The following is a 27,396-nucleotide window of genomic DNA, read 5'->3' on the forward strand; positions in this document are numbered from 1 at the left end:
CAACGAGGCTCAGAATGTGGGTGAGGGTACAGGTAAGTGTGGGTGTGGGTGAGGATGTAACTGAGGGGTCAGGGTGAAGTGTGCGTGCGGGTATGGCTAGAAAGTGATTGGGCTACAAGACTGGACTGAGTTTGGTTGTGGGTGTGGGTGTGGGAGTGGGTGTGGGTGTGGGTGTGGATGTAGGTGTGGGTGTAGGTGTGTATATGCAGATGTGGGTGTGGATGTAGGTGTGGGTGTGGGTGTGAGTGGGTACAGGTGTATGTATGACTATGTTCAAAGGTGTTGCTGGCGATGATGATGTGGGTGTGTATGTAAGGGTGTGTGTCAGGCGTGGGTGTAAGTGTGGGTGTTGCTAATACAATGTTTAACAAAGGAAATAACAAGTTGACCCGGATGTCCCTCCCTCCCTCCTTCCTTTCCTCCCTTCCTCCCTCCCCTTTTCTCTTCCTTTCCTTCCTCCCTCCCCCCCTCCCTCTCTTTTTCCTCCCTCATACCTTTCACCTTTCTCTCTCTTCTTACCTCCCTCTTTCCTCCCTTCTTCTCTCTCATTCTCTCTTCCTTTCCTTCCTCCCTCCCCCCATCTCTCTTCTTCCTCCTCCTACCTTTCACCTTTCTCTCCTTTCTTCCCTCCATCTTTCACCTTTATTCCCTCCCTCCTACCGTTCACCCTTCTCTCCACCTCCCTCCCTCTTTCAGTCCCTACCTCCTCGTCCCATTTTTCCCTATGTCTTTCATTCCTCCCCCTCCCTCCTCTTTTTTTTCCTCTCTTTCCACTTCCTCCAGTTAGTTTCCCTCCACTTCTCTTCCTTCAACCTCTCCTTCTTTTACCCTTTCTTCCTTGCTGTTCACTCCTGCCACGCTCTCACTGTGTTCGCCTCTACTATTTCTTCCTATGGCCTCCTGTGTATCAGTATCAACCCTCTCTCTCTCTCTCTCTCTCTCTCTCTCTCTCTGTGCTCAGGTGCATATTGAAACAGAGAGAGTGAGAGAGAGAGAGAGAAACCTTTGCAAATCTCCGCATCAGTCATTCACATCAGATAGGTCATGAAACGCCTGTCTGTCCCTCTCTCTCTTCCATCACCATCATCCTACAATATTAATAATTTACTGGCACTGGCTGTTTGTCTGTCAGATCTCCCCGGACTGGATTTACACAGCGATGATGGCGATACACTGCTATTTTATCCACTTCCCTTCCCGCTCCGACACAACCCGGACATGAGGTCATTCTTAGGGTTCACACACACACTATACGGTAGAACACACCACACTGACCCATGCTGGTGTGTGTGTGTGTGTGTGTGTGTGTGTGTGTGTGTGTGTGTGTGTGTGTGTGTGTGTGTGTGTGTGTGTGTGTGTGTGTGTGTGTGTGTGTGTGTGTGTGTGTGTGTGTAGTTGATTCTATGAAATGCTATGGGTGTGTCAGGTTAATATACTCTCTCCACTTTACACTGTCTAAACTGCAGCCACTCATCTTCAAGGCTGAACCGCATAAAGAAATTAACTCTAGAATATGAGGCTATTGACAGTGATTTGTGCAGACAAGCAAAGCAGATGCTGACAAACTTTGATCCTGCCCTGTGACCTGTGACCTTTAGCTGAATGTTCTCAAAACCGAACCCCTTCATCCTTGGCTTACCCTAGACCCTTCCACCAATGTTAGTCTAAATCATATAATACTATTTGAACTAACTTTGCCATGCAAGCTTTATCTCTGACCTATTGGTCTTAAACATCTTTGGTCAACCCTTCAACTGACTCATTACATTGTCACCAACTTTGGTTGAAATCGGATCAGAACTGTTTGTGAAAAGTAGTACGCTACAGATTAAAGCTCTTGAAATACATACTTATATAGTTAGTCAGTGACACAGTAACATGTTGAGATGTTTCTTAGTAACACGAAATGATATGAAAAAGTTATAGGGTCATAGATTGCTTTCTTCAGCCATTGAGTTTCAAGACAGAAAAAGGAGGAATAGGCTATCTTTGTCAAGTTACAAACAAGCAGGGTGGATGCGAGGTTCCTGGTGCTGCTGCCTTTACATGTCACACCCTGGTCTGGTCTATGATAACCTGTTCAACATAAAACCTCTCATAAAACTTGCTGTGCTTTTTATATATTCACTTCAGTACAATGTCTTCTGCATTCTATTCCTGCTACCACCTGACTTGCCTCAGCGTAGGAGAGATTTTTCCAAAAGCAGGTGTTACAGACAGCCTTACTAACCCTTTCACTACGAGAAGTCTGTCCTAAACTGCATCAGATCTTCCTGTTCAATGACCAAAATAAAATAAATATAAGCCATAAGCTTAAGGGATTGGTTCCAGCTAAGCAACACTTAAACACACACCATGAGAAAACTACCAACATCAAACATACAGACGCCTGGTGGTGTAGGGGTTAAGGCACTTCAACCGGATATGACCAATAAGGGTTGAAATCCAAGGGAAGGGTGGGGGATATTGCTCATACAATGCCACTCGCGGAAGAGCAACTGTTCACTCTCACCTTCAGTGTATGGACTGAGTAGCCAAGCCCCGGACCCCTACGCTCCTGATGAGGCAATATATATTTGGACGATGAGTGGGTAAATGGGTGAATATTTGGACTACCAACATCTCCCTACAAGCATACGTAACGTGATGAATTAAAGTAGACATAAATACTGATCCACTGCATAAAGCTACAAATAATAACGACAATGAACAATGACTTTCGAAACCCTATCATGCCATATATTTAGCCCAACAAATTTTTTTCAGATTATGTTGGAAATTCAAAACTGTACGACTAACAACTGGATTGATATTTCTGTCCACGACTGTACATTCACGATCAATATTTCTTTTAACTGTCGGCGAATTCGTATTAATGAAGCGATTTTCCACCCTATTTTAACCTTTCGCTCTGAAAGGGGACGCCTGCATGTGGTGGCACAGGTAGGGTACATCCGGTCGGCTCCGCTGCCTGGGTATCTAAACGTCCTCCGACTACTTCCTTATTTTCCAAAGGAGGATGGTGGACTGCTTGAAAAGGACTTCAGCCTGTAGTCCACTAAGTTCACGTTTGAAATGAACTCACTATAACAAAAACATTAACAATTACTACTATTACTACTACTACTACCACCAGTATTAATTTGATGACTTTTTCTTACACCCGTGCTCGCAAAGCAAAAAACCGGATGTTATGTTTTGATCAGAGAGAGTGTGTGTGTGTGTGTGTGTGTGTGTGTGTGTGTGTGTGTGTGTGTGTGTGTGTGTGTGTGTGTGTGTGTGTGTGTGTGTGTGTGTGTGTTATTCCTCCTACCTCCTGACAATATTAGTTAGCTATGGGCAGAACTCTCATAGTACAGAGGTTAACAGAGTTGGTGTCACACCCCTCTGAAGGCAGCCACAATAAAATATGACACAAGTTCTCGGCCTGAAGATGTTCACTCCTTTAAGCCAGTCACTCATTTTTTTTCTCATTTTCATCTCGCGCTCTCTACACGCTATTTATCAAGACTACGAATCTGCGAACTGAAGGGGTTATATCCAGCCACCATGAACGTCACCTCTAATATGCGGTACTCACCATAACGCCTCTTCTGCTTTATTATGGCCCCTTCCACACGATATTTTCCCGGCTCACAAGGAATAGCCTTTAAAATGAATAAACTGATGCCCGTGTAATTGTTGGCATAGCAGGCCTCGTTGTAACTGAAATGTATGTGTGATTTACTGTACACATTACATTTCAGTATTCTGCATGTTACTGGTGCAAGCTATGTCGATATGAAAACGATCATACCATACACGAGAATGTCATGGTGTATAATAAAAAAAATAAAAATCTATCTATCTATCTATTGCCAGACGCCTTAATCCCGTTTGGGGTGGCCACAAACAAATCGCCTCCAAGTCGCCCTGTCCCCCGCCATTTCACTGCCCTGCTGCGATATCTCCACATACACTCATTATCCTACCATACATCACAGCCTGCAGTACCACCTACAGCCCTAGATGTTTAGTTTATTGCCGATAGCTCCTGACACGTTTATTCTGTCTAAACATATGAAACCTTACATATAAGAATGGTCTACCTTCCCGGTGGCTTTAATTTCATATCTCTTCCCCAGCCACCCATTTAGCCTTTTTAATGCAAAGAAAGAGCCACATGCTGGAGGCCTGGAAGAGGTTGTTCTTGGCAAAAAAATAAATAAATAAATAAATAAAATAATAATAATAATAATAATAATGGAAAGATTTTTTTTTTTCTTCAGGTTTAGGTTAGTTGGTTCTTGCTGCCTCCAAAGGACTTAAATCAAGATCTTATACTGAAACGGTATACCAAACTCCGATGGTTTAATAAGCCTTTCCTAAACAGTAAAAAACGGCTCACATAGCAGCAAAAATAATTTATAAATGGCATCCTGTGGCTGAAGGGTTAAATATCCCCCTGTATGCTACCGATCCAAATGAAAACGATTTGAAATACTGAAGTTAATATGCGTAATGAATAGCTAGGAAGACTTCTGTCCAAACAAGAACATACTGTCTGCTGGCCTACACTGAACACACACACACACACACACACACACACACACACACACACACACACACACACACACACACACACACACGATAAGACATCACCATCATCATCTGCCTCAGCGTAATCAATTTATTACATACATGCTGTAGGGATGTGTATTATCTAAAAAAATATATATATATGAAGAGTGCAGCAAAAAGCAAGAAAGAGCTAAAGTAAATAGTCTACACATCCAATCAATTACCATCCAAACCTTAGAAACTCTGGGAATCAACGTGCACACTTCACCCCTTCACTACCATGACAGCGTCTGCATTTCGCCACCACAACAATATTTAACTCAACTTAAGAATGGACCCATGAGTTAAAACGTCTTCTAGATTTCCTTCTTCATTCTGCCAACTGATTTTCTTTTATTCAGCCGATCCGTTCAGTAAGATATCTTTTTGTCTCCACCAACACGATTTGCTCATCTATGTGGTTAAGATAATGGTTACAACGATCTACACCGACCTCCATAACACCACGACCACATATACTTTAGCTAACGTCATACATTCTTATTCACCTTAGCCAGCATCTCTAGCTTCGCAGATCCTCAGAAATACGGCATCACGTAAACATACACATACATACACGTACATAAAGAACATCAAGGTACACGTGTAGAGGATACGTGGAGGAAGAAGCGTGTGCGTGCATGTGTGGAAATACATGAGTATGCGTGTGCACGTGTGTTTTATGTCCGCGGAGCCTGTGTGTCTGTGCATGTCTGTCTGTATGTCAGTGTGTGTGTGTGTGTGTGTGTGTGTGTGTGTGTGTGTGTGTGTGTGTGTGTGTGTGTGTGTGTGTGTGTGTGTGTGTGTGTGTGTGTGTGTGTGTGTGTGTGTGTGTGTGTGTGTGTGTGTGCAGCAACAAGTGTGAGGCAGTGCAGCACACCTGACACAGCTGTTCCTACACCTGTGTCTCCCCCCCACGCCTCCCTCTCTCTCTCAAACCCTCGCTCACCTCTCTTTCTCTCTCTCTCTCTCTCTCTCTGGCATATCTTCCACAACAATTACTACAGTGATGGTCCTCGTTGCGATTTGTCCCTGATAATGTTGGTAGGTCGATGGATGATGGTAGTGGGTGGGTGGATGGTGGTAGTGGGTGGACGGATGGTGGTAGTGGGTGGACGGATGGTGGTAGTGCGTGGATGGTGGTAGTGGGTGGATGGATGGTGGTAGTGGGTGGATGGATGGTGGTAGTGGGTGGATGGTGGAAGTGGGTGAATGGAGGGTGGTAGCGCGTGGATGGTGGTAGTGGGTGGATGAATGGTGGTAGTGGTGGTGGCAGTGGGTGGAGGGATAGCGGTAGTGGTGGTGGTAGTAGTTGGTGAAGGGATGGTGGTAGTGGATGGATGGATGAATGGATGGTAGTAGTGAATAGACAGATGGCGGTAGTGGATGGATGGTGGTAGTGATGACAATGATGATGGGAGTGATGATATTAGTGGAAGGATGGATGGACGGATGATAATAATGACAGTGGTTATGACAGTGATGATGACGGTGAGTGGATGGATGATAGTAGTGATGATAGCGATGGTGGCAGTGTGTTAATGACCGGTGATAGTGAGGATGGTAGTATGTTAATGAATGGTGGACGTGGCTGGACGATGGCAGTGATGGTAGTGCTCGGTGGATGGATGGTGGTATGGATGATTGTGGTGGTGATGGTGGTGGTGGGTTAATGGTTGATGGCAGTGATGGTGGTAGTGTGTTAATGAATGGTGGTAGTGGGTCGATAAATAATGGTGGCCAGTAACATGGGAAAAGGTCGACACATAGAGGCAGACGCTGCAATATACGGGATGGTGGTGGTGGTGGTGGTGGTGGTGGTGGTGGTGAGGTGGGTCAACGGGTGGAGGTAGGCAGTGATATGGGTGAGGGTGGTGGTGGGGGAAAATGTGGTGATAGAGACAGAGTGGAGAAGGTAAGGAAAAAGAGATACTGGAGGTAGTGGGAAATGAGACAGAGAGTTATTCCTGCTATAATCAGCCTATCTTTAATCAGTTTAGGAGTGTGCAATAATAGTGAAGACAGTTTGGGGGCCAAAAAGTGACGCCTTCAGATTCAGAACGTTACTTCTAAGCAGGAATTAAATAAAAAAATATATACATGACGTCGTGAAAGGAAAGGAGTAAGTCTGGTGTGTGGGGAAGGTGGTGGTGCAGGGCCGAAGGTAAAGTGATAGGGAGAGTACACTTATATTCTGAAGGTGTGAGTGAGGGTGTGGGTGTGGTGTAGGTGAGGATGCGAAGGTGTGTAGGTGTGGGTGAGGGTGTGTGGGTGTGGGTGAGGGTGTGTGGGTGGTGATGAGGGGCACACTTGATAGATTTCTTTTGTCTGAGCAGGTTTCATCTATTTCGACACAGTAGTATGTTTTGCGTATATACTTGATCATAATAAATTTTGTACCGTACTCTTTTTGTCAATAAGCTTAACTAAACTGATCTGTAGGTTTGGGTGAGGGTGAGGATGTGTAGGTGTGTGGAAGGATGTGTTGGTTTGGATGTGTAGGTGTGGGTGAGGATGTGTAGGTGTGGGTGAGGATGTGTAGGTGTGGATGAGGATGTGTAGGTATGGGTGAGGGTGTGCAGGTGTGAGTGTGTAGGGATGGGTGAGGGGGTGTGGGTGAGAATGTGTGGGTGTGGGAGAGGGTGTGTGAGTGTGGATAGGGGTGTGCGGGTATGGGTAAGTGTTGTATGGATGTATATGTGGGCGTTGTGGACTTTGTTGGTGTGGGTATGGCTATAATCAGTACAAGCTTAACCCGTTGAAAGCCATGACGTTCTTTCTATAAAAACCTTGCTGCCTCCACGGGATTATGTTCAGCCAAAGAGACCTCTCACACTGAAGGAGTTAACCACTTCAGCCAGGCGACGCTTTTTTGTTAGTATATTGTTATGACTATTTACCTTCAGACTTTCAGGACGGGATGGGGTGCATACAACTTTCACTTCCGTCCTGGATGTTATAAAAATATGAATAAGTAATCGCCTAGAAGAAAAAAAAAAAAGTTTTCTGGTCGAAGGGTTGAAAGTTCGACCCATTCCTGCGAGACTGCTTGTGATATGAGAAGATACGAGAAACAAAATGACTGTTTATGAGAATGAAGACAAAATAGCTCGTGTGTGAGAGAGTGTGTTTGTGTGCACATTTGTTGGTACGAGTTAGGTAAGCGTTGTGGTCAAGCAAAGACGCATCGTCACCTATAGATTCAATAAAGGTGGTCTGCAAAATAACGTCATTTCCTTCGGTACGTCTGGCAATTCTGAATACCAAAACACTCTAGTTGATGACATGATATATTACTTTAATAATGGATGCTGAAAGAGGACAGAGTACAATATATTACACTTCTCCCTCTTGTGCTTCAAAATGTAAATATAATCAGAGTAATTATCAATTATTTGGTTGACTGTACATTAGGAAACAAAACCTGTGAGACGTGGTGACATGAAGTGAATCAAAAAAGTCTCTGAACTTTACCATTCTTTCCAGTTTGAAACAGTGGACGAACTGTTTAAAATTACCTCCCGTAAGTTTTAATGCATACACCATGAAGAAGGAACTTGCACAATCTATGAAGTACACTATCCATTCCGAAATATTTACCTTAGAAAAAAATATTACCCGAACAGCAACAAAGCTCATCATGAAACCACCCATCACCTGGTGGACGATGGTTTTTGGATGGGGTATACATTTAACACATAGGCCAGAGCTTTAATATACTGTTTTGTATGTTCTACTGCAGACACAAATACCGATTCACTTCAATACGATAAATAACGAGAGTGAACAATAACTTTTGAAACCTAGCTCTGCACTCTTCGGAACGCAGCAAATTTTTCAGGATAATGTGTAAGAGTTTCATATAATTGTTCATCTTAAAAATGGAGTGATATTCAAGACCGCAACTGTACACTCTCTACCCTCCTCCCCGGCTGTAGGGAATTGTTGCCAGAGTCCCACATCCTGCCAACCCTGAGCTTTTCTAGACTGCCTGAGCATGTGTTATGACCAACTGTTCCACGTGCAGCCCAACAAAATTTTGAACTACCACCTACACACCAAACAAAAGAAATGAGTTGGGCATGAAATCCTGGCTACGAGTTCCCTACAGCCAAGGGTAGAAGCTGAGGTGTGCACAAACCACGGCTAACTGCTGTAATCCTCTTTCGGTAACCGTATATTCTATTGTCTCGTCACCAATTAAACTAACATACTTGAGTCAGAAGGAGAGTTCCATATTTTACAAGCATAGGTACAAACATCGCTCAGGTCTAACTGCACCGAACACTGAGGTCTCCATACTTTTTTTCACAACTATAAACTCTTTCAGGTTCTTATGACTTCCTCTCCGCTGAATACAGTCGCCTAACGTTTGCTGTAATGGAACAGTACCAACCATTCAAAGTTACTGATGGACGGCATTTCAGTCACCTATGACTTAAGAAATCGCCTGGTGTGTAGTGGCAATCATGACAGGGTTAAAAGGAGTGGTTGTAGAGACAGACAGGTGTGCAGTGATGGTGTGATTCCAGTGTTGGTCAGTGTCACGACGTAGGTGTGTGTAGTAGATGCATGACTGCCACTGTAGCTAAGGGGGCGTTGAAGTTGGTGTAGGATAGTAGGTGCTGGTGCTGGAGAATTAGTGTTGGTGTGTAGGTGTAGGTGTTGGAGTGCAGGTGTTGGTGTTGGAGTGTAAGTGTTGGTGTTGGAGTGCAGGTGTTGGTGTTGGAGTGCAGGTGTTGGTGTTGGAGTGCAGGTGTTGGTGTTGGAGTGTAGGTGTTGGTGTTGGAGTGTAGGTGTTGGTGTTGGAGTGCAGGTGTTGGTGTTGGAGTGCAGGTGTTGGTGTTGGAGTGCAGGTGTTGGTGTTGGAGTGTAGGTGTTGGTGTTGGAGTGTAGGTGTTGGTGTTGGAGTGCAGGTGTTGGTGTTGGAGTGCAGGTGTTGGTGTTGGAGTGCAGGTGTTGGTGTTGGAGTGCAGGTGTAGGTGTTGGAGTGCAGGTGTTGGTGTTGGAGTGCAGGTGTTGGTGTTGGAGTGCAGGTGTTGGTGTTGGAGTGTAGGTGTAGGTGTTGGAGTGAGGACAGAGATGACGGAGAATAGTGGTAGATGAGTGAGAGTAGATGCAGAAGAACGAGCGTAGGTGTAGATGGAACAGAGAGACTGAGTGTGGATGTAAGTAAAGCAGTGTAGGTGTAGGCGCAGGAGTGTACATGCCAGTGTGTGTGAGTGTGTGGGTGATGGCGGCAAGGGGTTAATGAGAGGCACAAGTGTTAGAGGGGGCAGTTGTACGAACACATGCACTGCTTTATTAGACGTGGAAGGTGTCTGTGTGGATGGGTGTTGCTGGGGGGTGTAAGCCTTGCTGTGGGTGTAGGTGAACTTGATGCTAGTGTGGATGGCGCGGCTGTGGGAGCGTAGGTGTGGGGAAAAGATGTATATTAGATAGGTAACTGTGTTGATGGGTGCTGATGAGGTGCGGAGTATGTAGGGTGTTTTAGGGTGGGTGTGGGTGCTGTTGAGAGGGTATGTAGGTTAGCTGCTGGGGTGAGATATGTGGATGTACTGATGTTGGCGGGAGTAGTGGTGTATTAATAGTACTGGAGAGAGTTAATATGCTGCAGTTGTGGGAAAACGTGTACCAAGAGAGAGAGAGAGAGAGAAAGAAAGTGTGTGTGTGTGTGTGTGTGTGTGTGTGTGTGTGTGTGTGTGTGTGTGTGTGTGTGTGTGTGTGTGTGTGTGTGTGTGTGTGTGTGTGTGTGTGTGTGTGTGTGTGATGAAGTTGTAAACAAGGAGGAATGTGAATGAATGTGTAATGCAAGAGAAGATTAACGGTATAGGTGTAGTGGACATGTTGGTGAGTGTGTGCATGAGAGGTGAGGGTGTAGGTGCAGGTGTAGTGGACATGTAGGTGAGTGTGCATGAGAGAGGAGAGGGTGTAGGTGTAGGTGTAGTAGGCATATAGAGGAGTGTGCATGAGAGGTGAGGGTGTAGGCGCAGCGGAGATATAGGTGAGTTTGCAAGTGAGAGGTGAGGGTATAGGTGTGATGGAGAAGCAGGTAACTATGCAGGTGAGGGTGTAGATATAGGTGAAGGTGTAGGTGTAATGACGATGTAGGTGAGTGCAAGTGAGAGGAGAGGGTGTAGTGCAGGTGTTGGTGCGGGTGTAGTAAGAGTATCACCACAAATTTATGACATAGAGGTGCCCGCACCTTGAGAGTGTGGCGAGTGGGGAGAGCATGGGAGGGGGAGGTGAAAGAGAGCGTGAGGGGAAGGGGAGGGGAAGGAACACGAGAAAGAGAGTAGGGGGTAGAGGGAGGACGCAGGAGGGAAAAAGCAGACAGGAGAGGGTGTGGAGGCAGGAGAAAGAAAAAGCTGAGGGGAGGGGGAAGAAGCAGAAGAAAAAAAAAAAAAAAGGATGGGGAATTAGGAAGGAAGCAGAGAGAGAGAGAGAGAGAGAGAGAGAGAGAGAGAGAGAAGGGGAAGAGGACAAAAGAGGGAAGGAGGGGAGGGGGAAGCAAGCAAGGGGAGAAAGAGCAGAGAACGGGGGGCGGGGGAAGTTTGGGAGAGGAAACATGGGGAGGGGGAGAGGACGAAAAATGCAGTGTAAGGACAGACGAAGAGGGGAGAAGGGCGAGGGGGAGAGCAGTGTATGGTGGTGGTGTGAGGGGTGGGGGAGGAGTGACGAGACAGGGAGGGAGGGGTGAGGGGTGAAGAGACAGAGAGGGAGGGGTGAGGGGTGAAGAGATATGGAGCGAGGGAGGGGGCAGGGGTTAAGCACTCCCCCTTCTCACCCCCACCTCCCATACCCCCATGATGAGGCGTTTTGCATGTGACAGGCAGCTCTCACATCCACTTCCTGTAAGCCAGTGCTCATCATTTACACCACACCACCACCACCACCACCACCCAGGCATCCACCGCCGCCTTGCACCACATACTGCCTTTAGGACGGATACTGGACACCATTCCACTATAATCTCTTCATTACCACACGTCTCCCCTAGGCTGATTTAATCCCTTTAGTCATGTCATTTATATTTTTTTCCTCCTACTAACAGATGTTTTTATTTCATTTACTAAGGACCTGTACTAGTTAAGGGGATAATGAAGGCTCTATATAACCCTTAAAAGCCTCGCCCATGCTGACAAAAAAATAGTAAACACATTAAAAGGGCGTAATGGAACTAAATGAGGTTACACCGTTAGGAGATGACCAGGAAAAAGAGTGTCATCTAATAGTTTAGATCTAACTCTATTCTTATAACAAAACCCCCCTCATTGCCACAGATCTCTCCTACTCCAGCAGAATCAATGAAATACAAATACTTCGTGCTGAAGGGCGATGTTTAACCTCTTCACTATGGATGCCTCCCCTAATACGATAAAAAACACTGGTCTGACGGCATGAATAACAAATGATAAAAGACGTAATCACACCGCTGGGGTTAATGCTGACTCTTTTTATAACACCTTCACTGGCGTAGGTTTTTCTTAGGGTGGAAATAACGTCACCTAGCCTTACCTACTTACCACAATCAACACTGACTCAAACACTCACTGACTTAAACACCTTGGACCACTAGGCATACAAGCACTCACCAACATATCAAACTCCAGCTACACACACAACATAATATCCAACATCTGGAAGCATGGCATTATCATCACTATACCTAAACCCAAAGAAGACCCCACGTTACCCTCCTCACACCGCCCCATCACACTCCTCTGCACCCCCTCTAAAGTCACTTAACGACTGGTACTACAACTAGTCACACCTCACATTCCCCTAGCCCAGTCACAACATGGCTTTAGGCCACTACACTCCACAAACACCCTTCTTACAGACCTTACACAGAGAGTTTTCAATGGCATGAATTCAGCTAGACCACCACACAGAACACTCGTAATCTCACTAGACATTAGCAAAGCTTTTGATGCCATCCCCCGCCACAACCTCTCAAACAAAATACTCAAACATGCACAATAAGAAAACGATGGCTGGCAAACTACTTAGCAGGCAGATGTGCACACGTAACATTTGCCGGTCAGTCTTCTAACATAAGAAACTTCACAAACGGCGTCCCCCAAAGATCTGTTTTGTCCCGTATACTCTTTAACCTAAACATGCATGACATACCCACACCCCACACACCACAGATACACAGCTTCCTATGCAGATGATATAACACTTACATGTACGCACCAAAATGCAAACACAGTTGTACACATTATTCAACCTTACCTAAACACACTACACGAATGGTTCACCACAAACAGGCTCAAAATAGCCCCAGCCAAATCCACAGTGACCCTTCTCACAAAATGGACAGAAGAACACAGTCACATCCCACACCTCACCATAAACAACACTCCCATACCACACACACACACACACACACACACACACACACACACACACACACACACACAAAATCCTTGGTGTAACATACAATACATCAATGTCATTTAAACAACACATCACAAACATTAAAAACAAAATAACACCAAGACTCAATGATCTGAGGTCACTTGCCCATACTTCGGACACAACAAAGAAACCACCACCACAGTATACAAACAATACATACGTTCAGTGATGAATTATGCAAGCCCTGCCTGGGCTTCTAACCTCACCAAAACACACTACAACATTCTACAGACCATACAGAACAAGGCCCTAAAAATAATCACAGGCTGCACAGACCACCTACATCAAGAAACCAAAGTCCTCAAAGTCAAGGATCACCTAGACATGAGAGGCACCCAGTTTCTTGCTGCAGCCTCCACAAACCCACAACATCCACTATATTACATGGCAGCACATCCACCCACACCAAGGATCATCAAAACAACACCCAGCACACAATACCATACAAAAATACTGTCATCTCTCCCCCCTCGCTCACCTCAGACCAGCTTCCAGAAGCATATCCACACTCAGATCACTCGCCGCTCCATTCAGTCACTTAAAGACAACATATAGCTGCATGCACGGCCTCCTGACATCCATCCTTTATAGTTGCATGCACGGCCTCCTGACATCCATCCTTCTGAATCCTATCTCCCTCGTGAGGACAGGGTCAACCTGGCCAGGCTGAGATGTGGGCACCATCCAGCCCTCTTAAGCTACCATAAGAGGCTGGATGACTCCGTCGCTGATGCCTGTCCAGGATGCAACGCAGCACCCTATACTATTAAGCACATTGTGGAAGACTGCATTGCACACAATCACCTACGCCAACAACACAACATACACTCTTTGAGAGCTCTGTGGGAAAGCCCGGTCTCGGCCATGGCCTTCCTAAGGGACTCGGGGCTGTTCGGCCAGACTGCCTAGGGAACAACTACTACCACTACTACTACTACACTCATCTTCACTATTCTAATCCTAACGTAACCTAATCCTAAACTAACTTAGCCTAACCTAGCCTACCTTATCTCAATCTAACCTGCCTACCGATCATAAACTAACACTGACCAATCCTTCAACATTTCAAAATACTCATCTTTCCTACCCTGATCTACGTGATGAAGATGGGAGAGGAACAGCGTCACACGGAGGTACCGATAAAACTAGGCAGCTCCGCGGTTTTACAAAGGAGAGTAATCAACAGACTTATGTACACCGTCTCAAAAATTTTTCGGCACCCCTTGCTCTGATACCCTTCGCAACGATCACTGTTACAGACGGCGAGAATACGTGTTGTGGTTGGCAGCCTGATACCTCTTTCCTTCTCCCACTGGATTTCATCACTAGCAGACGAATTAACACACACCAGCAACATAGGGCCAGGGATACCAAGCACGCACCGTAATGCAGGAGTTGATTCAGAATGCCTCGTGTGGTGTGGCAGAAAGTATCATGCCTTAAGGCCGCCGAAAATTCTTTTATAGCCTGTACATTCAGCTTCATTCCTGTACCCGTAAAGGAAAAAAATGGTGACCTGCAAAAGGGCAAGTTCAGTATGATGGTCCACCGGGTTAACGTCAAGATGAGCCTGGGACACCACCACAACCACCACCACCAACACCACTACCACCACCACCACCAACAACACCAATCTTATTTAACCTAAGCGAGAGTAATTAAATCAAACCTAACCTAACTGCCCTAACCTAAGCCTTACTCATTCTTCGACACCTCAAAGCAGAGAAATAATCATCATCACAACCTAAACCCTACAGTACCCTAATCCAACCCAGCCAATCGGCCACATACTATTCCCAGCCTTTCCTTCTGCTGTTCAAAGCTGTATTCATCTTCGTAATCCCAGCCCCATTTCAATATGAATAAAATGAAGCAGGTAAGATCAAGACAAATGAAAACACATAATTAGATCAATAACCATAAAACTGCAATACAGATCACCCACACGCAATACTCCCATCAGACAATGACCTATTCTTCATCACCTCAAAATAACAAAAGAATATTACATTAAAGAAAACATACAGAAATTAATGGGAGCACAAAACTACAGAAGAAAAGTATCACAGGAAAACGGTGCAAAGAGCAAATAGGTAAAAGGTACACATATTATTAACACAGGATCGACATATGAAAAGTGACAGAAAATTAAGAGCCGTATCGATTTCCAAACTAAAACTAACATACAAAAACCAGGGCACAAAAACTAATACGAATGCAGACTTACAAAACAGGGGCATATCACGAAAATAAATAAACAAATAAATAAATCAACTCAGAGCTGTTTATGTATGAGAAATTCCATAAAAGGTATATCCAATCGTGTTCAAGTGGGAAAATTTGGTGAGTAAATGTGGTAATGGGGGTACCTGCTGGCGTGTAAGTGCGGGACAGGACATACATGCTGGTGTGTAAATGTGGTAGAGGGTATACATGCTGGTGTGTAAGTGAGGTAGAGGTTATACAAAGTGTGGGATAAGGTATACATGCTGTGTGTAAGTGTGGGAAATGTTAAAGTCAAGAGGTGAATATGGAACAGGTTAATTTCGTGTCACTGTGGAAACGTGTACAGCTGCAGGTATGAAGGTAACTACAGCATTCAAGCGTGGCACAGTATAATGAAGACGTAGGTGAGGGTGTATGTGTGGGTGTAATGATGTGAATGTTGTACAGGGACCTTTTTTACACCTTACTTATTCCTGTGTGGAGTATGCCTCTGGACGTGGATATACTAACAAACTTACTATCAATCAACAACCTCTCCTAATTATGATCTGACTTTGTTTCCTGGAAGGGCAGGGAAACCATCAGACAAGCGCATAATGGCCACGACGTGATTCACAAACACACGTCTCTTCAACTGCCTGTTACTTGTTCTTGCAGGATGGACAAGGTAATGATGGTACACAATCGTCCCATGTATTTTGTTTTTCCTTCAGAAACAAATCTGCGGTACGATATGATATTTACTGGAAGTCTTTTTGTGACCCTGGCGCCTCATTCCCTGTGGAGGGGACGACGTTGCGGCATCCAAGCTTTCGTTCCTTTGGCAGAGTGTACGTGTGCCACAACACAGCCATCATTTTATTACACTAAGACAAACTCTGTGTAACCCCTTTAGGATTTTTTTTATCGTTTCCACTATATATCGCCAGACGATTGTATTCTGCTTAGCAATGGCATCCTCTGGCTGAAAGGGTTAAGGAAGAATACAACTGAAGGATTCAAAGGTCCCAGTTCATATTTATATATACATACATTTACGTACACACACACACACACACACACACACACATATATATATATACTGTATATATATATATATGGCAGTAAATAACATAAAAACATGAGGCGAAATTACAAGTTCTACGACCATTTCCACCAAGCAAGCATGTGTAATGAGCAAGCATGTGAACTTAAGCACGCAAGCTCTTACATGTATGCGCATTTGAGCATGCGTGTGTGTGTACATGTAATCTATGTACTGTATATATTTACGTACCTACATACGTACATGCATGTGCGTGTGTAGTGAAGAACCACATGCTGTTTGTGGCTGTGGACGTGTGAATGTATTGTGTATGTATGTACTAAAACTCCCAAACACTTACAGTTGTTGGTAGGCTAGGTGTGTGTGTGTGTGTGTGTGTGTGTGTGTGTGTGTGTGTGTGTGTGTGTGTGTGTGTGTGTGTGTGTGTGTGTGTGCGCAATAACCACATATATAACTTACTGTGTGTGTGTGTGTGTGTGTGTGTGTGTGTGTGTGTGTGCGCGCAATAACCACATATATAACTGTGTGTGTGTGTGTGTGTGTGTGTGTGTGTGTGTGTGTGTGTGTGTGTGTGTGTGTGTGTGTGTGTGTGTGTGTGTGTGTGTGTGTGTGCGCGCAATAACCACGTATATAACTTACCTTGCTGCTTGCGGGTGCGGACGTGGGTGTGGGTGCGGGTGCAGACGTGGGTGCGGGTGCGGCCTCCCCCGGCTGGCCCCCTGCACACGAACACATATTACAGTCATTACCAGTACACCTGCAACCACACCTGCCTCACTTACTTAAACTCACCACCACCACCACCTCAAACATCACACACCTCGCTTCATAACATGTGGTGCTAATCTTTCATTCCTCTAAGAGTTATCAGAATTAGCACAGCCTGTACACGTAACACCTTTATTCCACCTAGTTAACATGGGCACCATAGTAGGCTAATCATTACCCCGTTATATGGTTATATGGTGACCACCCAGTGTTGTAAATGGTTTCCTAGGTTACAGGAAATCATTAGGCCTGTGCTCAGTGTAGAGCCACCTGAGGTGGAAAGATGAGTAAGAAAAGTGACAGGAAGGATGGGAGAAGTAAGAAGAGAGGAAGACAGTCAAAGAAAAGAATGATACAGGTGAAGGAAGAAGTAGGCAGCACAACATCGAGTGGATGACGGTCGCCACCACCTACTACCAAATATTGGTAGTAAAGTGGCAATATTGGCAGTAATGGTGGTATCATAGATAGTAAGTGGTATTTTTGGCAGTTCTGGTGGCATGGCTGGCAGTAATGCAAGCCGATAGGAACACTTTTCGAGGGGCGGGGGTCCTTCTTTGCTGTATCCGGGCTTGCATAGCAGCCAGCTGGCCAAAGGTGTGCTGCTTGCTTGCTATGGGGGCCTGGATGTATGCACAGGGATCCTGAGAAGCAGCACAAAGCGTCTGAACAACGGAAAATGACTTTTTTTTACACTGATATTAAAAAAACAGACCGTGAGAAAATGAACCTTTGGCCAGGTGAGGGGAGGGGAGTCGTGCGACTCTTTCAACCTCCACCCCCCCCGACTACTGGCCCGTAATGATGGCAACGGTGGTGGGAATGACAGCAATAGTGGTAATGTTAGTCCATCTATAAATCCATCATCCAATCCTACGTTGCCCCAGGAGAAGCGTAGGAGCCCGGGCTCGGCAAGAAGGTCCTAACATTTAAGATGAGAGCGGCCAGTCTCACTCATCCCTGACTGATAGTACATGAGCAATAAACCCCAACCATCCCTTGGATCTAAACCTACACAGGCTCAATGCGATTGGAGCGCCTTAATTACCCACTAAACCACTAGGCGCCATAATTTGGTTACATAGTTACTACCCAGCGTAGTGAATGGTTTCCCGGTGTACAGGAAACCACTTGGCTTGTCACTTAGTGTAGTGTCACCCATAGGCAGAAGGAAGAGGAAAGAATGAAGGAAACAAAGACAGAAGTAATAGTGGCAATGCTGGAAACGGTGGTAATGGTGAAACTACTGTTAGCAGAAATGGTAACGATAATAATAATGATGGTAAAGTTGGTAACAGCACTGATGGGAGGAAGAAGCAATTACTATAAGAGGTGATATCATCATCATCATCATCTTGACCCTTTGCCACCCATAGATAGACTTAGGTTCAATCCAGAAACAAAGACAGCGAGAGTACAAAAGCGTAAGAATTATCAGTATCACAGCAAAGAGTGATCCAATGATGGTAAAACGTGCTGCGGTGAAAAGTGTTTTGATGCTCGTAATAATGCTGGCATGAGGACTGAAAAGGTGGTGATATTTTGGTAGATGCTGGCATAGTAATATTACGAAGAGAACTACAGTAGCAATGACCCTAAGGAGTGAGGTCATGTAGGTAATGATGTAGGCAAAACGTTGTACGGTGAGGGTTAAAAGGTACATGATGGTAGCGTATGCAATACAGGGAGGTTATGTTGGTAGTAACAGCAGCAGACACTAGAAAATAATGAACATAAGTGAATTAACGCTGACAAAAACGTAATCAATTAAACACTGACGTAATATTGGTGGCAACGATGATAACAGTAACGCAATGAGAAATAAAGTTACAATGAATCTGAAAGTGATATAAAGCAGGTAATAATGTCAAAAAGTGAGATTATGCTTCAAAACTGATGTGATGTTGGTAAGCAATGTTGACTGTAATATTAGACTGAGAAAAAAAGTAACACTGAACACATGAAGATATATATTCATTCATTCATTGCCAGACGCCATGTATCCCAAACGGGGTGGCCAAGGGCTCAGAGTTAATTGTTTTACAGGGAGGGGCATTAATCCTCCACCAACCCCACTTGACACGTAATATATGTTTGGTAATAATGCTGGCAAATGCGAAGCGACAAAATTAAGGTTCAAGGTGATACAATGACAAATTATTCTACTGCCGGTATACACAGGTGGAAGGAGAAATGAAGCAATGATTACCACAGAAGCGAGATATGATGGTAATAACACGGGCAAAAACTAAAATGTAATATCATGATGACTAAGGCAATGTTGGCAGTAATGTTGGTAGGAAGGCTGACCTGAAGGATGTTGGCTGGCGTGCTTAAGGGCCTCCAGTTCCGCCTCCAGTTCCTCCACCCGCCGTGACAACTGCAAAAACAATAACAATCATCATCACCAGCAGGACATTTTTTCCCTAATACGGATGGGATCAGGTGGGATCCAGGAAAGAGAAAGCAAAAGGAAGAATTACAACAACATGCCCAGTGAAATGGGCCAGATACTCATTCACATGTCATACATATTTAAACTTCCTCGATTTGTACTCTTGTTGGCTACAACTTCCATGCATTATCTATATATAATATATATTTAACATATATAATATAAGGTCTCTCTCTCTCTCTCTAAACTTCCTTGATCTGTGTTCTTGTTATATTAAAGAATACTAATACATCACAACAACATTCTTAACAATATAAGTCCTGTGTACATTACATCTTTATTCTAAAACATTTTACAATAACAATCACACTCCCAAGTAAATGATAAGAAGAAGAAGAAGACGAGAGAGAGAGAGGAAGAGGAAAGAAAGGGGAAAGAGTGGGGGGAGAGGAAAGAGAGGGAAAAGAGGAGAATGAAAGAGGAAAGAGGCAGATATGAAGAGGAAAGAGAGAGGGGGAAGAGGAAACAGGGAGAGGCAGTGGAAGGAGTACGAGAGGAAGAGAATGGGGAGAAGAGGAAGAGGAAAGGGGAAGGGGAAAGAGTCAGGAAGGAGAGTTGTAGAGTCGAGTAGACGGGAAGAGGAAATATAGAGGGAATGGAAACAAGCAAAGGGATACAGGAAGAGGGGACGAAGAGAAGAGGTAAAGGTGGGGGACAGACGTCATGAGGCGCCTGTCCATGGTGCTCATCTCCCTCCCTACCTTAGGCCTTTGAGCTGCGGGCAGGCGGCTTGAAAGTCAGCAATGCTGACCACTCAACCACCGCGACTAAGAAAGACGGAGAGGAATTACAGAGAGAGAGAGAGAGAGAGAGAGAGAGAGAGAGAGAGAGAGAGAGAGAGAGAGAGAGAGAGAGAGAATGACTAACATAACAATGAGGCTGCTAGAACGAACTTGCAAAACAACGCTCGACCTGTATACTAAATAATGAGTCTTATTAACTGATGATAATATGCCATGATGATGATGATGATGATGATGATGATGATGATGATGATGATGATGATGATAAATGATAAAAAATGCTACTGATAGTGATAAGACGAAGATGATTATGGAAAAAAAAAAACTACTGCTAATGATAAGAATATAACATTGATCACAACGGTAAGTGTGTGTGTATATATATACTCAAATATTTACATGTTACATATCACTATAACGAGCACAACTACCGATTAACAAACAGTACATTATAACAGAATCGGTTTAATAACACAAATATACCATTACTATCACCAGATTTACCTTCACCAGCAACCTAGCCATCACACACACACACACACACACACACACACACACACACACACACACACACACACACACACACACACAAAGGAATAATGGGATTCCTGGTATAACAAGAGCAGAGTATGCAAAATTGTATTCTTGTATGTACGGTGTGTGTGTGTGTGTGTGTGTGTGTGTGTGTGTGTGTGTGTGTGTGTGTGTGTGTGTAACGCTACCAGCAGAAACGAGGGTGGTGGGAGGACGGGAGGGCTGTGGGATAGGGAAGGGGGTGGGGGGAATATTGGAAGGAGGGGATGGAAGAGAGGAAGAGGTAGCTGGGGATGAAACTAATAGGGGGAGAGGAAAAGATGGATGGGGGAAGGGTGAGGGAGGGAAAAAGGTGGAAAGGAGGAAGAAGAGATAAGGAGAGAAGAAGAGAGACAGGGAATGGAGAGGGAGAGAAGGAAAAGAATGGGTGTGGAAAAGAGACAATACAACCATGAGAGAGAGGGAGAGCAGAGGAGGAGACGAAGAAGGGAGGAAAAAGGAGAGAAGGAAGGAGGGAAGAAGGTAGAAGGGATGATGAAAAAGGGGAGGAAAGGAAACTGGAAGAAGAGAAATGGGGAGGAAAGGGAAAGGTAGGAAAGGAAGAGAGAGGGAGGAAGAGTTAAAAAGTGTAGGGAGAAGTGGAGGGAAGTGGATAAGATGGAGGAAGAAGGGAAGAGGGGAAATGAAAAGAAAAAAAATAAAGATAAGGAAGGCGGGAGATACGGTGAGGGAAGATGGAAGAGAGAAGAAAGAGAGGAGGAAGTAGGAATGCGGGAGAGAGAGAGAGAAAGAGAGAAAGTAAATGAGCTTGGGAGAAATGAACAGAGTGAGAAAGGTAAAGGGCATCAGGGGAAGGATGAAGGAAAGGGAAGAAGAGAAGGAAATCCGGGAAGGGGGGAAGGGGGCTGAGGAAAGTAGGAAAAGGAAGGGGGAAAGAGCCACAGGAGGAAGGAAACAGAGGAAGTGGGAGCTTAGGGGAAGAAGGAGGAAAAAATCGTAAGAGGAAAAGAATATTTGTGACGAAGAGGAGGAGGGAAGACGGAAAGAAAACAACAAGTGAGTAAGAGGAGAAAAAGGAATGGGATACAGAGGGAGGAAGGAGGAACAGATAAAGGGGAGATGGAAGGGAAGTGGAAGGAGAAAGATCAATGCAAAGGAAAGGAGAAACGGGGGTGAGAAGGAGGGGAGAGTGGGAGTGAGGGAAAGTGGAGAGGGGGAGAGAAGGAACTGAGAAAAGGCGACAGGAAAACGTAAAAGGAAAAAAGGGGGCGAGGAAAAGGAAATAGAAACAGGAGGACAGGAATGTAAAGGGAGAAAGGGAAAAGGGAAGGAAGGGGACTGTGTGAATGGAGTAAAGGACAAGAGGAAGGTGTGAGAAGGAAAAGGGAATGTGCTGTTGAGAGAGAGAGAGAGAGAGAGAGAGAGAGAGAGAGAGAGAGAGAGAGCAGGTGATGTTGAGTATGTACAGGTGTGCCTTAAAGAGGGGGTAGGGGAGGAACCCTTATGGTCTCTCTGTCTCTGTCTCTGTCTCTGTCTCTCTCTCTCTCACTTTTCACCATTATCTTTCCTGTGTGTGTGTGTGTGTGTGTGTGTGTGTGTGTGTGTGTGTGTGTGTGTGTGTGTGTGTGTGTGTGTGTGTGTGTGTGTGTGTGTGTGTGTGTGTGTGTGTGTGTACCACCCCTGCTATATTATTCCTGCTTGCATAGGTCCTCAACTTCCTTTCTAAATACATACTTGCTTACTTGTTTACATTTACACCTGCCTTCCTAACACCACACCTGCCTGCCTACCTGCCTAACTCCACACCCGCCTGATCGTACTTACATCTGTCTGTGTGTAGTTATATTTACATTTGTCTATATTCTCATCTGCCTGCTTGCTTCCGTATCATTTTGTCTGCTTTCTTATATTTTTCTGCTTAACTTTGCTTCTCCATCTACCCGCTTGCTTATATAGGTAGATTTGTTTGCCTGTCTTACTTCATACCTAGTTGCGTGTGTGCTTCATAACTTGTCTTATTCCAAAACTCCCTCGCTAACTCCACAATTACTAACTTGCACAAATCCACACCTGAACTCCACACTGACCCCCTGTTTACCGGAACATCTGCTTGCTTACCTCCCTACCCTTCTCACTCCACAGCTGCCTACACGCCTTCCTCTTAAAGTAATTACACAAGTGCCTTCATGCCCAACGCCACACTTCCTAAACTCCATCTTTGTTTCCTGCCTGCTTCTACAACTGCTTTCTGGTTTGTTTAATGCCATAACTGCCCACCTACTTGCCCACCGCCTCATTTCTCTAACTCCACACTTACTTATGTGCCTGTCTGTCCGTCCACTTATTGCCTCTAATTCTACACCTACCTACCTACATGCCAAACTCCACATCTGCCCACCTCCACACTTAATTCTTGTGAGCCTGCTTGCCTTCCTACCTACCTGTCTTCCTATCTTCACACACTCTCAAATTCCACAACTGCCAATCTACATCCCAAGCTCCACAACTGTCACTTTCCATATTTGCTTCCTCCCTGTCCGCCTGTACAACTGCTCTCTGGCCATCACATCTGCCGTGCCTGTCAGTTTACCGCCCCCCACACCTGCCACGTGAACACTTGTCTCGTCTCACACCAACTTTCTACGAACAGCTCACCTCAATTCACTCTCTCACCACAACTAACATCAGTACATCAAAACTAACATATCTGTGAGGTTATATGAAGCATATTATCACCACCACCATCATCCATCATCTCACCACAACTGTTATCTTGACAACAAAGCATTTACTGTCCTCCTCCTCCTCCTCCTCCTCATCATCATCATCATCATCATCATCATCATCATCATCATCTTTTCACAGCTACCAGTGCTCTATTCATGCTACCAAAACTAACAGCCCATGAACGCATTTAACGCCTGCATCATCACCATCATCATCATTATCATCCTAATCATCACCACCCTGCCACGGCTACCATAATTATATTCAATTTAGCTACACTAACATCACCATCATCATCATCATCATCAGCAGCAGCAGCTTACCATTTCTGTCATACTTACATACAGTTTAGCTAAACTAACATGCATCACCATCATCATCATCATCATCAACCACACTCTTAGTATACACACGTTAGCAATATAAACACACATACCTACAAAATTTACGATACATTCTACAATTACATATAATGTACTTTAACAACCATCATTTTCTCAGCATTTACAATAACTTCCATAATAACAAGATATTCTACAGCTGTCTTTTTAACATTTACGATACATTACACCAATAAAGTGTCTTCCAAAACTACAACCTCTTCACGATTACAAGCTTCCACAATCATCTCTTTCAGATTTTCAGTACATTACACAATCACTCCAGCCTCTGCAGCGACCATCTCCCCGACCATTATAATATCTTCCACAACCATCTCTTACATTACACAATAACACAACACTCCACAACTCCACCATATACAATACCTTCCACAACCATGAGCTTCCAAAATTTCCACTTTCTCTGCTACAACAATTACAACAATCCAATGTTAGAAGTTACCATAGCTACAAAAATGTTGGTGGATTGTGGTAGCTCTGGTGGGTGATGGGAGATTGTGGTGGATGGTGGTAGTCTTGGCTGATTGATTATTGGCAGGTTGTGGCTGAAGAAAGCAGGGCAAACTGTGGTGAAATACTGAGTGCTGGTGCTGGACTGTGGTAGGGGCTTGGTTATGTACGATGGTGGTAGCTTGGGTTGTGGTAATGTTGGTTACTGACACACTTTGATGGTTTAAAATGTGGTAAATGTTTGTTTGTGGTAAACTAGGGTAAGTCAGGCTGTGGTAGATGGTGGTGGACTGCACTGGGGTGGATGGTGGTGCGATGCATTGTGATGGATGGTGGTGGGTTGCATTGTGGTAGTTGGTGGTGGGTTGCACTGTGGTAGTTGGTGGTGGGTTGCACTGTGGTAGATGGTGGTGGGTTGCATTGTGGTAGTTGGTGGTGGGTTGCATTGTGGTAGTTGGTGGTGGGGTGCATTGTGGTAGTTGGTGGTGGGTTGCACTGTGGTAGTTGGTGGTGGACTGCATTGTGGTCGTTGGTGGTGGACTGCATTGTGGTGAAAGGTGGCGAGATGCACTGAAGTAAATCACGACAGGTAAGCCTTTGTAATTAAAAAAAAAAAGGGGGAAAAACGAAAAAGAAACCAGCATGGTGTTGATGGACACTCATTTCTTTCTTCAACACAAGGGCATCGTCTGTATTCAACCCAAGCGGCTTCCAAACCAATTTATTCAGGTAATGCAAACATCACAACACTAAATGGAGTATCGAATCCTCTAGTCATATTTCCAGCTGAACCTTATCGTGTGGAGATGGCAAGAAGGACGTAAAGAACAAAAATAATGATCATATTGTAAGGGTATGTTCATATGGTAAAGGTATGATCATATTGTAATGGTATGATCATATTGTAAAGGCATGATCATATTGCTGGTACCAATACTGAGGTCGTGTGGTGAGTGGTATGAGACTGGATGGTGTTGTGGTAATGGTACTAGGCGATGGAATATCATGTCCGTATTTACCGCTGCCGCCATTACCATAACAAACAGCACCACAACTATAGTAATACACAATGTCAACACTATAACGGAGAACAATGACCTCTTACCCCCATTTTCACTTACCCCCCCCTCCAAATCCTCTCTCTCTCTCTCTCTCTCTCTCTCTCTCTCTCTCACACACACACACACACACACACACACACACACACAACCTCCTTCTTCATCTCCTTTTCACTTTACAAACATCCTTAGCAGCCTTTTCAGTGGGGGTAGTCTTTTATAATCTTATCTCTTGTTATTTTATCTTTTAGTATCATTCCTCCCACTACAGACGAATTAGCACCCCTCAGTATAGAATATTTAACCTATTCATTGCAGTGCTGTGTATAATATTTTTTTTTCGTGTACTATATATTCTCCGTATCTTCCAATGATTTTATTCCATTTTCAAACACCCTCTGGAAAAAATAACGACAGTACAATAAAGAGACGTCCTCGGGCTGCAGGGATTTACCGTATCTTATACTATCTCCTTCGCTACAACGGTATCGCTTTTGTTTTGTTTTTGTCAAGTGTGTGTGTGTGTGTGTGTGTGTGTGTGTGTGTGTGTGTGTGTGTGTGTGTGTGTGTGTGTGTGTGTGTGTGTGTGTGTGTGTGTGTGTGTGTGTGTGTGTGTGTGTGTGTGTGTGTGTGTGTGTGTGTGTGTGTGTGTGTGTGTGTGTGTGTGTAAATAATCCCTCAGTAATATCGCAGAGTCTACACCCGTTTATCCCTGACAAAAAATCATCATTCACTCACTCATCATCTAATAATTATATGTAATAATTTATACAGTAATTTATACGAGGACCTAAATTTTTTCGCTGTCATATATTTCTTGAGCAGAGATAACATTAGCATTGTGAAAGTGCTAAACACCATAACCCTTTCAACCAGATACTCTACAGTTCTATTATCACCAACCCCAAACGATCTGGTTCAGACAGCACGTAGACAAAGGGCTAAGAATATTCCGTATAATAATTTCACGGCGTAGGAAGAACTCCCGTATTATATCACTCGTATCTGGTTAGCTTCTCACGATTTTATTAAATAACAAACAACAAACGCGCTTGAAAAGTTAATAGCCGCCTCTATACATGTAGATGATTTGCTATGGTACCTCTTGTAATAATGCCCAGGTTAACAGTTAGTGTACAGCACAACATCACCAATAAAGGTGACTGTGGAAGTGGAAACGAAAGAGTGAAGATTATGTTGACTAGCATCTTACTAAAAAGCAGAGATAGTTGAGGCGGCCTGAAGTAATCTTTTTATGCTACCTTCAGTACTGCTGATTTACTTTCCCTGAACTACTTAATTCCATCAGTACAATAATGCCTTATGTGTTTCGGTACTGCTACCATCAGGTGACTTCATTCACCTTCTGAGAGAAACCTCGTAATAAAGGGTATAGCAACAGTATCCATTAACTCTTTTATATCCATGGCGTCTTTTAACACTGCTTCCTCCACACAATGTTGCTCAATTTACGACTGCCTTTCACAAGATGAGTTAGAGAGGACCTTTCATAGCCACTTCAAAGCCAGATGTCTTTACTGAACCGAATACAATCACCTGGAGGAGATGAAGAATGCAAAGAAATATTTCGTCCGGCAGTAACAAGAAAATGGTAATATATCACTCTCTCTCTCTCTCTCTCTCTCTCTCATACCTAATTAACCTAGTCTCTATAGCTCCAGCCTGTAATTCATTTTCCACTTTCTCTCACCCCCTTCACCCACTCACCCTGCCTACTCTCCCAATAGCATTTCCTTTCTCCTCGTCTCCCCTCCCCCTTCCCTTCTCTCCTCTCCATCTCTTACCAAGTCACTTCCTTCCTCCTCTTCCCATACCATAGCTCTCTCACGTTTACCTTTCTCTTCTGTATCTCGCTACTCCATCTCTACCTATCGTCAACCCTCCTCCCTCACCCCCCACTGGCTCTTCCACACCCTTCTCTTTCCTTCACATCTTTGCATTC

At 44.4% G+C, this 27,396-nt stretch overlaps 1 protein-coding gene across 1 annotated transcript in view; it reads right to left on the reverse strand.

Moving 5' to 3' along the window:
* Positions 1–27,396, reverse strand: part of LOC145404654 (uncharacterized) — a 199,349-nt gene that overhangs the window by 96,854 nt on the left and 75,099 nt on the right. Inside the window, exons 5-6 of the mRNA XM_080276185.1 lie at positions 19,376–19,445; positions 16,937–17,016 (exon numbers count right to left, since the gene is read on the reverse strand). Of these exons, the coding sequence (XP_080132311.1) occupies positions 16,937–17,016; positions 19,376–19,445 (150 nt within the window). The remainder of the gene's footprint in view (positions 1–16,936; positions 17,017–19,375; positions 19,446–27,396) is intronic.

Source organism: Coenobita brevimanus, chromosome 7 (genome assembly GCF_032717465.1).
Source record: "Coenobita brevimanus isolate Jiangsu-jjx chromosome 7, ASM3271746v2, whole genome shotgun sequence".
Classification (NCBI taxonomy): Eukaryota; Metazoa; Arthropoda; class Malacostraca; order Decapoda; family Coenobitidae; genus Coenobita; species Coenobita brevimanus.